This window comes from Jaculus jaculus, chromosome 9 (genome assembly GCF_020740685.1).
Source record: "Jaculus jaculus isolate mJacJac1 chromosome 9, mJacJac1.mat.Y.cur, whole genome shotgun sequence".
NCBI classification, from domain to species: domain Eukaryota; kingdom Metazoa; phylum Chordata; class Mammalia; order Rodentia; family Dipodidae; genus Jaculus; species Jaculus jaculus.
Window position 1 is genome coordinate 132,256,071 of NC_059110.1, and position 13,361 is coordinate 132,269,431.

At 41.1% G+C, this 13,361-nt stretch overlaps 1 protein-coding gene across 5 annotated transcripts in view; it reads right to left on the bottom strand.

Moving 5' to 3' along the window:
* The window catches only part of Helz (helicase with zinc finger), a 181,032-nt gene that overhangs the window by 33,711 nt on the left and 133,960 nt on the right, over positions 1-13,361 (bottom strand). For all 5 annotated transcript variants that reach the window (XM_045159247.1, XM_045159244.1, XM_045159245.1 and 2 more), the window contains 3 exons: positions 9,552-9,603; positions 8,561-8,751; positions 5,816-6,023 (listed from right to left, as the gene is read on the bottom strand). In XM_045159247.1, coding sequence (XP_045015182.1) covers positions 5,816-6,023; positions 8,561-8,751; positions 9,552-9,603 — 451 coding nt within the window. The remainder of the gene's footprint in view (positions 1-5,815; positions 6,024-8,560; positions 8,752-9,551; positions 9,604-13,361) is intronic.

The window sequence follows — 13,361 nt, forward strand, 5'->3', positions numbered from 1 at the left end:
TTCCAAGAGTTCAATAAGGATATTTTTAAGATACATAAAAGCTGAAATAATTAATCACCAGCATACATTAGCTCAAACAGCATTAAAAGAAGTCCTTCAGGGGCTGGAGAAATGGCTTAGCAGTTAAGCACTTGCCGGTAAAGCCTAAGGACCTTGGTTCGAGGCTTGATTCCCCAGGACCCATGTTAGCCAGATGCACAAGGGGTGCATGCGTGTGGGGCTCGTTTGCAGTGGCTGGAGGCTCTGGCACATCCACTCTCTCTCCCTCTCTATCTGCCTCTTTCTCTCTCTGCCTGTCGCTCTCAAATAAATAAATAAAAATGATTAAAAAAATTAAGAAGTCCATCATGTTGAATGAATGTTTATTGGGGGGGGGGAGTGTGAACATGTACACACTGTGGGGCCTATTGCCCCTTGAAATGAACTCCAGATGCATGCACCACTTTGTGCATTTGGCTTTACTTGGACACTGGGGAATCAAACCTGGGCCAAGAGGCTTTGCAAACAAGCACCTTTTACTGCTGAGCCATATCCCCAGCCCAATGTTCGGTTTTTAATGTGGTGATGAAATGTAAGCCCTTTGAGCATGTTAAAACACATACCTTACTACTGAACTATAGTTTCAACCTCATAAAAGTACTTAAAGTCACAAATAGGTCAAAAGCAAAATGTTAGGGGGAAAACTATGTCATGCTGTCCTTAATCAAAAAGACTAAAGTCACTTCACTAATATTAACCAAAGTAGATCTCAGAATAAAGTATTACTAGACACAAAGACCAGCATTTCATAATGATAAGTTCAATAAGACATATTCTTCCCTGTGTATTGCCTAACAACAGAACCTCAACATTTGCTGAGGACTGACAGGACATAAAAGAAAACCTCGACAAGCAAGCCAGGAATGGGCACCTGCCTATAATCCCAGCACTGGGGAAGTGGAGGGAGGAGAGCAGAGTTCAAGATCATCTTTGGCTACAAGGGCAGTTTGAGGACAGCCTGGGCCACATAACACCCAGTTTCAAAACCACAAACCATCTAGAAACCCAGCTCTCTTCAGTAATTGACAGCAAAACCAGTGAGGACAGAATTAAGGCCTACCACCAACACACCAACCCCTAATATGCCATTCTTTCCAGTTACACATGGAGCATCTATAAACATGGACCATACCCTGGCTGTAAGACCAATCTCAGTAAGCTCAAAACAATCAAGTAAGACACAGTATAGTCTCTTACCACAACAGAGTTAAATTAGAAAATAAAAACAGAAAAAAAATCATAAATCTCCAGTATCTGGAAACTAAAAGTCACCATTCTAAGTAACTTATGAATCTAATTGTTTGTTTATGGTTCTGAGACATGGCCTTACTATGCAGCCTGGGCTGACCTGGAACTCACAATTCACCTGCCTCATGCACATACCATCCCACCTAGCTCATGTATCTAAATTGAAAAGAAATTAGAACGTATACTGAATTAAACAGAAGTGAAAATATACCAGAATTTATGGAACATGCTACTGAAGAAAAACTTTGAAGAGCTATATTAATCAAGGTTTCATGGGAACAAAATAATGTGAAAGGCCTTTTAGTTTAAAATCTTGCTTTACTCTGGCCTGCCCATTCTCATTCTCTCTCTCTCTCTCTCTCTCTCTCTCTCTCTCTCTCTCTGTGTCAAATAAATAAAAATATTAAAAAAAAAAAAGGAAGAGCCCAAGGTTTCCTAAAGAAAGAACTCCCCCCCAAAAAAAGGGGGGGCTGGAGAGATGGCTTAGCAATTAAGACACTTGTCTGTGAAGCCTAAGGACACAAGTTTAAATCCCCAGGACCCATGTAAGCCAGATGTACAATGTGGCACATGCATCTGGAGTTTGTTTGGCTAGAAGCATGATGTGCCCATGTTCTCCGTATCTGCCTCTTTCTCTCTCTCAAATAAATACATTGAAAGAAAAGAAGAGTGAACTCTCCTGCAAAGTGATGTGAACTGTGCTGAAGGCCTTCCTTTGAAGATCCATGCTGCCTCATATTAATAAAAATTTGCAAATCAAAATAATATGTAGGGATGCAGAGATGGCTCTGCAATTAAAGGTACTTGCTTACAAAGCTTAAAGGCCTAGGCTCTATCCACTGCCTCCATATAAAGCTAGATGCAAAGTGATGCATGTATCTAGCATTGTTTTGCAGCAGCGAGAGACCCTGGTACATGCATACACCACATATACATGTAAATAAATAAAAATAATAATAGATGAAATAACACCTAAAGCATATTTTAAAAAAAAGGAGAGCCGGGCGTGGTGGCGCACGCCTTTAATCCCAGCACTCGGGAGGCAGAGGTAGGAGGATCGCTGTGAGTTCAAGGCCACCCTGAGAATACATAGTGAATTCCAGGTCAGCCTGGACCAGAGTGAGACCCTACCTCGAAAAACCAAATAAATAAACAAATAAATAAATAAATAAATAAAGGAACTCAGGGCTGGAGATACGGCTTTGTGGTTAAGGCCCTTGCCTACAAAGCCTAAGGAACCAGGTTCAAGTCCCTAGGACCCACATAAGCCAGATATACAAGGTGGCACATGCATCTGGAGTTCATTTGCAGTGGCTGGAGGCCCTGATGTGCCCCCCATTCTGTGTGTGTGCGCGTGCGTGCTTTCTTCTCTCTCCCTCTCTCTCTCTCAACTAAATAAAAATTTTTTTTTTTAATTTTAAAAGAAAAAAGAAAAGGGACTCAATAAAGTGAGCAAAATGCATGAAATAACGTTTCATCAAAGAAGATACACACAGCGCAAGTGGTAGTGCATGCCTGTCACCCCATAGCTAGGAAGACTCAGACAGGAAGGTCATAAGTTCAAAGCCAACCAGGCTACATGAGACACACATACCACTGACAGCAAAGAAGATACATACATGGCAAAGAAGCACAAAGCAAGCAAACAAGACCGTTAGTCCTGAGGAATTGCTAATTAATATAACCATGACAAGCCATGCAAGAGTAAAGTCAAAGACTTGACACTATCAACAGATAGCTAAGGGCCAGGCGTGGTGGCACACACCTTTAATTCCAGCACTCGGGAGGCAGAGATGGGAGGATCGCCAAAAGTTCGAGAACACCCTGAGACTACAGAATGAATTCCAGGTCAGCCTGGGCTAGAGAGAGACCCTACCTCGAAAAAATAAAAAAATAAAAAAGAGAGAGAGAGAGATAGCTAAGGGCTGGAGAAATGGCTTAGCATTTAAGGCGCTTGCATGTGAAGCCAAAGGACCCAGGCTTGACAACCCGGGACCCACGTAAGCAAGATGCACAAGGGGGTGCATGCATCTAGAGGTCATTTGCACTGGCTAGAGGCCCTGGCATGCTCATTCTATCTGCCTCTTCTGATCTCTCTCTCTCTCTCTCTCAAATAAATAAATAAAAATAAAATTTAAAAAAAAAAGAATTTAAAAAAAAAGAGTTGAGAGAGCTGGAGGGATTGCTTAGTGGTTAGGGCGCTTACCTGCAAACTCTAAGGACCCAGGCTCACTTTCCCAGCACCCACCTAAGCCAGATGCACAAGGGGGTGCATATGTTTTGAGTTTATTTATAATGGCTGGAGCCCCTAGCATGCTATTCTCTCTCTTTCTGCCTCTTCCAATCTCCCCCCTCTTAAATAGATACAAAAATAAGTAAATAAATAAATAAATAAATAAATAGTTTTTACAAGAGATGGTGAGAATATGAAGCAATAGGAAATTGCATATATTACTATATAAACAAAAATAATTCAGGCACTTTGGAATACAACACAAATATGTAATACAGTGTATCCAGCAATCTCACTCCTAAGTATTTTCAGAAGATGAATGAAAACATGTATTCACATATATGTTCTTGGCAGCTTTGGTCTTAGGAGGCAGACATTAGAAATAATTGACATGTCCACTGACTGGCGGGCGGATAGATTTGGACTAAGCATGTACAGTGAATCCCTAGAGAAGACGACTAAACAATGGGGAACAAACAACTGACGCCTCATACCAGATGAAACAGCAGAAGAATGACATCAAGTGAACAACGCCAAGCAAAAGGCACTCACTAGGCAATGTAGGATTTCTTTCACACACTAAAGACAGAAGCAGGGAGCCAGCTAGTGGCCAGCTCAGGGTGTGGGCAGAGGAGGGAGTGGACTGCAAAGGAGCACAGGGAACTTTCTGAGATGCTACAAATAAACTACATCTTGGTTTTGATGGTGCTCACAACTCTGTAGTCAGGCATGGTGGCTCATGCCTGTAATTTCAGTACTTAGGAGGTAGAGACAGGTGGATCCTAAGTTCAAGGTCATCCTCAGCTACACAGGAAGTTCAAAATCACACTAGACCCTGTCTCAAAAAGCTCCCCCACAAAATTCTATAAAGCAAAGAATAAAACAAAAAGCCCAATTCTAATTAACAAAAATCTTTAATAGGAAGAAGACTTCTTACCTCAATATCTACATACATAGTTCTTTTTTATTAATTTCATTTTATTTATCTTTGCACATATGTGTGCATCTCTTGCCACTACAAATGAATGTCATATACATGCATCACTTTTTTTCTTGTTTTTTTTTTTTTTTTTGATGTAGGGTTTCATTCTAGTCCAGGCTGACCTAGCATTTACTATGTAGTCTCAGGGTGGCCTTGAACTCACAGTGATCCTCCTACCTCTGCCTCCAGAGTGCTGGGATTACAGGCATGCACCACGTCTGGCTTCCATTTTTTTTAATGTGGGAGAGCGGGAGTGAGAAAGCGAGAAAGCGGGGGGGGGGGGGGCGGGGGACACCAGGGCCTCCAGCCACTGCAGTCAAACTCCAGCCACTTGTGCCACTTTGTGTGCAAGTGCAACCTTGTGTACCTGGCTTACGTGTGATCTGAAGAGTCCAGTGTGACACCTAAAGCTTGACAGACAAGCACTTCAACTACTAAGCCATTTCTCCAGCCCATGCACCACTTTTTTGCATTTGGCTTCACATGGGTGAGGAAGAACAACCCAGCCTGGCAGGTTTTATACGCAATCAACTGAAAGTGCCGAGCCACCTTCCCAGCTGTCTACCTCAATTTTAAGTAACTACCATTTAAAGAACTCCAGGCATGGTGGCGCACGCCTTTAATCTCAGCACGTAGGAGGATAGCCAAGAGTTTGAGGACACCCTGAGACTATACAGTGAATTCTAGGTCAGCCTGGGCTAGAGTGAGACCCTACCTCAAAAAAAAAAAAAAAAACTCTAAATATTAAGATTTAATGTATTAAACTAGTTAGAACAAGCATAAAGAAGGACTTAATGGACATTACATGCAAAGTCTGTACATGCATTAACTGATCTGTACCATGTAAGCAGAAAATCCACAGGTATTTTGGGACAGAACCTCACTATATGGCCTAGACTGACCTGGATCTCACCATTCAGACCAGGATAGCTTCAAATTTGTGATGATCCTCCTGCCTCTGCTTCCTCAGCTCAGGATTACAGGTAAGTGCCAGCATGCTCAGCAGGATCACAGATTGATTGATTGATTTGAAAGAGGGAGATAGACAGGGCCTCTAGCCACTGGAAATGAACTCCAGACTCATGTGCCACCTTGTGAATCTGGTTCATTTATGTGGGTCCTAGGGAGTTGAACCTGAGTCCTTCGGCTTTGCAGGCAAGTGCCTTAACTTCTAAGCCATCTCCCCAGCCCAGATCACAGTTTTTATATCATGTTCTCTCTCAAAAAGGTATCTAACTTGGGGTAATAATCAGGTTGTAGGTATCATTCCCGTGCTATCAGCTTAGGAAGAGAAGAGCAGCACTGTGACTTACCATTTCGATTTTGCTCTTGCTGATCCTTCTCTGAGTGCTGACTCTGCGGCTGCCCTATGCTGACAGGTGGATGATGTCCAAGGCCATAAGGTATGGGAGATCCACGTCCGTGTGTCTGTAACAGGTTCATATTGTAGGCCATTGCTGCCTGGTGTGTAATAATTCGAGGATCAACTGCAAACCTACCCTGGTATCCTGTCCATGGTACCTAAATTGTTATTTAAAAAAAAAGAAAGAAAGAATTGTGATAAATGTATTTTCAGTATGAATTGATAATAGTGTTGTTGACTACAAAAATCCAAGACAGACAGACAAGACACATGCCAAGGTGATTATTTTATCAAAATGGGTAACTCCCAAGTCATGATTACTTAACAGTAAGAATCGACAGAATCATTGCTATGTTGTTACTGGCCAATACTGGCTCTCTCAATCTTTGACATGTAAGAAAAGCTGTATTGTTCTGAGGGGTTTATGCAGAAATTGAATACTTAAAACTGAGACTTATTCCTTGGGACATTAAAACGTTTTATCCTTCTGAATCATTTTTTTTCTCTCTCTCTCTCCATATATATATGTATATACATATACACATGCACACACACACATACATATATAGATAAATAGATAGATTACCATGAAAATTATATCTTAAAGTCATAATTGTATAGTTATACAGTTAAACAGACTGAGTAAGAGAACAAAAGGGAGAGTTTAGAATTTAGTCTAAGGAGTTTCAACTCAAAAACCAGGTATTCCAACTATATGCACTATCATTTCATGTTTATTAACTATAGGATAACATCCAAACAGGTCATTATTTTAATTAGTGCTTTTAATTAACTCTTTTTTTTTTTTTTTTGGTTTTTGTTTTTCAAGGTAGTCTCACTCTAGCTCAGGCTGACCTGGAATTCCCTATGTAGTCTCAGAGTGGCCTTGAACTCTTGGCAATCCTCCTACCTCTGCCTCCCAAGTGCTGGGATTAAAGGTGTGTGCCACCATGCCCGGCCTCAACTCTCTTTTAAAATATAGAATAGAAACAGAAAACCTGTTTAGCTATATCTCATTAGATAATCTCTGCATGTCAACTAAACAGAATAAGTACAATGGTATCTAAACTACTGCCATTGTTTTGGTTTTAACTGCTAGATGCAGACTCTCGGAAAGCTTATGTAATAAAAGTTCTTTGACCTAGTAGAATGAACTATAAATCCTAATGGACTATTTAAAGCAGATGATGTATTACACTGCCAGGCTGTCTGGAAGAAATAACTTTGGTAAAACCTAAAAAGTCTATGAGGACAGGCAGGAAGTGTGTGTATTTTATTGACAACTGCTCCTGCTTGGCCGCCATGACTGTGAACTACCAGGGCCAACATGGCAACAGAATGCCTGCAGTAAGCAGTTTTCTCTTCTGAGTGTGGCCAGGAGTGCCAGAGCACTCTGTCCAAATCACCTCTTGCTGGAAATCGCAGTACTTCACTTACATGAGAGAAATGATTTCCTACCCAAAGCTCCTAACTTTGGAAATGTTTATCTACAAGTTAATAAAATTTCCAAAGTATCCAAACCCTAAAAGACAATAAAAATAAGTGTATATATAAGATGAAAGTCCTCCACAACCTAGTCTTAAAGGTCTGGTAATGTTTGAAGAAGCAGTATGTTTCATGAGGCGTGGATTTTCTAGACAGCTTGGATCCAAGAAAACTAGACCAACCCAAGTCTCTCTGACTCCTCCAATGAACTCTATCCCCTAGGAAAAGTTCATGTGTTACACAAGGATTTAAAAAAACAAAAGATAAAAAGAGGCTAATTTACTAGCTCTGCTAATATTTTAAAATATTTTGTACCACAAAGACCACTAAATCAAAGCATCTAGTTCATACACTTTTTCAGTACCTATTAATCTAGTATCAAGTTTTAAGTAATAATAAACATTTACTTGGTCATTTCAAAATTTAATGGTTAGACCCAGGTGTGGGGGAACACGCCTTTAGTCCCACCACTTGGGAGGCTAAGGTACGAGGAATGCTTTGAGTTCAGGCCAGCCTGGGCTACAGAGTGAGATGCTTCTTTAAAAAAACAAACAAACAAAAAAAACCTCAGGCCGGAGAGATGACTTAGTGGTTATGGCGCTTGCCTACAAAGCCTAAGGACCCATGTCTGACTCTCCAGATCCCATGTTAGCCAGACACACAAAAGTGAGGCAAGGGCAAGGTTGTACATGCCCGGTGGTACAACCATCTGGAATTTGATTTCAGTGACTGAGGCTCTGGCATGCCAAATCTCGCTCTCCCCTCTCTCTCTCTTTCTCTCTGTCTCTCTAAAATAATTAAAAAAAAAACAACAACAACAACAAAAAAAAACACCTTTAATCCCAGCACTCGGGAGGCAAAGGTAGGAGGATTGCCCTGAGTTCGAGGCCACCCTAAGACTATATAGTGAATTCCAGGTCAGCCTGGGCTATAGTGAGACCCTACCTCAAAAAACCTTTAAAAAAAAAGTTAATGGTTAAAAGAGTTACTTCTAAAAAGCCTATAGGCACTGTTATGTTTAAAAAAAAAAGAAAAAAGAGGTGTGGGCTGAGGTTTGTGACATGGTGGTAGAGTGTTTATCTAGCATGCATTCGGCTCTGGGTTTAAGCCTTGGCATGGGGGGTGGGGGAGAACACCATGTGGGAACGTCATTATTTTAGTGAAGCCTATTTATTTTATTCAGTAGAAAGCATTACAAATGTCCACTTACAGGTAAAGGCACCGACATAACTACATTCCCTCCATAGACAGCAGGTACATAAAGAATACTTGTTCCAGTGTGAGGATCTATTCTTTGAACGGGGCTTGGAGATTTCCCCAAATTTGGGTGAGGTCCCAGAGGGGGTGGAGGAGTAAACGCTCTAATAGGATTGCCAATAAGTACGGAAGGATTGGGCTGAACTGAAAAATAAACAGAAAAGGATGCACTCAATAGCTGTACATATTCACCCAGACAAAGGTAATTTATGTCATCCAACAGCAAAGCATGTTTCCCAGGTGTGCCATAAAATACCTGATAGTCAAAGTATATCAGTATGGTGGAAGAAAACACATTAAGAAACAGAACCATTGTATAATGCTCTTTAAAACCAGCTTCAGCTGAACAAAGGATACTTTAAAAGCCTGTGTAAGTTTAGCTTCTGAGGAGCTTGAGACAAGCCCTTTAAGAAAGAAAACCATGTGTGCACACCCCTAAAGACAAGAAAAAACATGTAATTCTTCAGAAATAAGTTCAGACTTACATAACATAACCATACAGAGTGAAGATTATGTGATTATTACTTTCAAAGTATAACTCTGTAATATTTACAATCATTTAAAAAAACTTTATCTTGAAATTTAGTGACCCAATATTTATAGGACAGGAATATTTTCTGAATACTTTCATTGCATAAAAGGCTTAAGGTTTCCTCAAAAATCTGGCTATAGCCATGTGTGGGGCACGCGCCTTTAATTCCAGCACTTAGGAGGCAAAGGTAGGAGGATCACCCGTGAGTTCGAGGCCACCCTGAGTCTATATAGTGAATTTCAGGTCAGCCTGAGCTAGAGTGAGACCCTACCTCAAAACACCAGGAAAAAAAATTACTAACCCAGAACTAGCTGAGGTGCCAAGGTGGTTGTCCCTGTTTGTACATGCCTAAGAAAGAATGGTAACACGTAAATAAATGGCTTACCATAAAAGCAAACTAACTTCCACTTACCAATTCCATCATTCTGGAAATGATCACTCTGAGTGTGATGGAGGTTTTTCCCCTTTAAAGAAAAAAAAATGTACAATAACCTAAATATGTTAAACATTAGAGAACAAAGCTTTTCTTAATCATATGCAAACTGAGTAAAAATATTACCAAAAAGTTTAAACTGAGTCTACAATTAGTAGCTATTAACAACTGCTTTGAGCCGACTTCCTTCTGTGTGTGTGTATGTGGTGTGTATGTACGGTACACATGTGCCACAACATGTGTGTGGCACTCAGGAGAGCAGTCCTCATGTTCTACCCTGTTTTTGAGTCAGGGTCTCTCTTGTTCACCACTGTGAATACCAGACTTGGGATTCTCGGTACATGTGCCGCCACATCAAGCTTTATGTAGATGCTGGGAACCTAAACTCAAGTGGTCTGGTTGCATAGCAAGCACTTTTAACCACTGAGCCATCTTTCTAGCCCCAACTTCCTTCTGTTAATGTATGTTATCTTTGTATGTGGTGTGCATGCAGGTGCATGTACAGGTGTGCATATATGTGGAGGTCAGAGGACAACCTCAGGTGTAATTTTGAGATATTCTACCCACCTTGTTTGTTGATACAGAGTATCTCACTGGCCTGGAGTTCACTAAGTAGGCTAGATTCACTGACCAGCCAGCGCTAAGGAGCTGCCTGTCTTTGCCTCCACAATGGTAGGATTAGGTGTATGGCACCATGCTCAGCATTTATGTGGGTTCTGGGGACTGGACTCAGGTTCCCATGCTTACAAAGCAAGCACTTTACCAACTGAACTCTCTCTTCAGCCCCAACTTCCTTTAAATTTTTTAAACTTTTATTTATTTAGAGAGGGGAGGGGAGGGGAGGGAGAGAGGGTGAGAGAGAATGCCAGGGCCACCAGCCACTGCAAACGAATTCCAGATGCATGCATCACCTTGTGCATCTGGCTTATGTGGGTCCTGGGGAATTGAACCTGAGTCCTTTGGCTTTGCAGGCAAGTGCCCTAACTGCTAAGCCATCTCTCCAGCCCCCGAAATCCTTTTAAGCATTATATCATAGCCAACTCAAGTTACATTGCTGGACTTGAGGTTTTCTCAGCTTCAGAGAATCTAACATTCATTTAAAAAAAATTTTTTTTAATCATTTTATTTATTAGATACAGAGGGAGAAAGAAAGAGATTCCAGGACCTCTAGCCACTGCAAACGAACTCCAGATGCATGTATCATGATGTGCATCTAGCTAACATGGGACCTGGAGAACTGAACCTGGGTGCTTAGGCTTCACAAGCAAGCACCTTAACCAGTTGCTAAGCCATCTCTCTCTCCAACCCTAACATTATTTTTTAATAAAATCAAAATTTCTTGAGGCAGGATCTTACTATGCAGCCTACCTGGCCTGAACTCATTATATTCAACAGACTGGCCTCAAATTTGCAGTGACCGTCCTCCCCTTCCTCCCTCTATCTCTCAAGTCCTGGGATTACAATGATTTTTTTTTTTTTTTTGGTAAGGCAAGCCCAATAAACTGGCTTTTTTTTTTTTAAATGAGAGAGTGAAAGTAAGAGCAAGCGAGCAAGAGAAAGACAGAATTGACATGCCAAGGCTTACAGACACTGTGATAGAACTCCAGATGCATGCACTACCTTGTGCATATATGCGACCTTGGCATGCATCACCTTGTGCATCTGGCTTACAAGGGATCTGGGGAGTCAAACATGGGTTTTTAGCCTCCACAAGCAAGTGTCTTAACTGCTAAGCCATCTTTCTAGCTGAACAATGTATTTTTTTTAATAAAAAGAAATATGCAATCAACATAACTGAAACCTAAATTCTATTCCTTTGAACCTCTCTAAAGTTTCTAAAGGTAAAGTAACAGCTGGGTATAACAGCTCACTCATACCTGTAATACCAGCACTAGAGAAGCTGAGGCAGGTGGCAAACCTTGAGTTCAAAGCCAGATTGGGCTACAGAGTAAGACCCCATATCAAAAATACAAAACAAAACCAAAAAAAAAAAAAAAGGAATTAATAGAACACTAAAGCTGTTTTATCAAAGGAAAAGTTTAGCATTCTGTTCATGAGGTTAAGAACATACTAACATGTTTTGAGATTTATTATATTTTTAGTATGATTCGTAGTACCTTAAAGTATAAAATATTCTTTAAAAAGGGAAAAACTGATAAGCAGTAATTTGGCTATATATATCAAGCATTAAAATTATACACAACCTTTAATCCTGTAATTGTACTTCCAAGAATTTATCCAATGAAGTCATCATGAATTTGGGCACCGACATGCATCACAGTGTGGCTTATTTGTGTGGTCAGTGTTCACACAAATCCCATCAATGCAAGATTTATTAAACAGGCAACAGCAGATGCATATGGTGGTGTGCTTGTCTGCCACTAAAAGATGACACTTGGGCAAAGGATGTTTTGAAGACCAATGCTTCTCAAGCTTGGAACACAAAAATCAACTTTCTTTCTATTGCTGTTGGTGAGATGTAATTAACACATATGAAGCTAAAGAGGAAAGTTGCGCACTATGCAACTTACCTTCAAGTACCATACAGCTATCTGTACATGACAGCAGAGAGCTAAAAGGGACATTGTATATGAGGAAGGGAAAACTCATTCCTAGCCAAAGCACATACACTATGCTACTACCCACATGGGCTTATCTTTCTGTAAGCCTTGTTAGATACTCAGAACAGCAGTACACACTGAAGGATTAAGGTCTGTTTGTTATGGATAGACAAGAGCATCTAAGGGTTAACTCTACATGTCCAACAAATAGTCAAAAGAGAATCACAAGTGGCCCATTATTCAGAAAAAGAATGTTTGCAGCGATTAGCATCAGCTGTAATTACAACCTTATGAGGAAGAGAGAGGTGATAAGTAACGTGGAGGAAGGAGAAAAGCAGTGAGAGTGGGAACCTCGGAGATGGGAACGAGCTTCACACCCCACACGTTTCGTTTAGATGCTGAAGAGATTGCTGTGCCACTCCACACTACAGAAGAATATGGAAAGCAGAAAGCAATTTTTTTTTAAATTTTTGTTTATTTTTATTTATTTATTTGAGAGCAACAGACAGAGAAAGAGGCAGATAGAAAGAGAGAGAATGGGTGCGCCAGGGCCTCCAGCCATTGCAAACGAACTCCAGACGCGTGTGCCCCCTTGTGCATCTGGCTAACGTGGGTCCTGGGGAATCAAGCCTCGAACCGGGGTCCCTAGGCTTCATAGACAAGCTCTTAACCACTAAGCCATCTCTCCAGCCCAATAGAAAGCAATTTTAAAAACATTTTAGTTTAAACTTTTCCAGAGTGTGGTACGTGCACGTGTACATGTACTCATGTGTGCGCATACACGCGTGTCTGTGTCTAAGCCGGTCAGAGGACAACCCTGTACTGTCATTCCTCAGAATCTGTCCATCTTTTTGGAAACAGCACTTCTTGTTGACCTGGAGCTCAGCAGTGCAGTGAGCCTTGGGGGTCTACCGCCTCTGCCTCCCAGCACTAAGACAGCAGGCGCAGACCAGCATGCCCGGCAACGTCAGGCACGCTGCAGATCAAATCCACCCACTTTTTCTGACTGAGCTCTCTCTCTAATCCCATGATTTTGCAGCATTTAAAAGAAATAATAGAGACTGGAGAGACGGCTTAGTGGTTAAGGCATTTGCCTGCAAAGCTTAAGGACCCAGGTTCAATTCCCCAGTACTCACATAAGCCACATAAGCAAGGTGGTGCATGTGTACAGAGTCTGTTTGCAGTGGCTGGAGGCCCTGACGTGCCTACTCTCTCAACAAAAGAAATA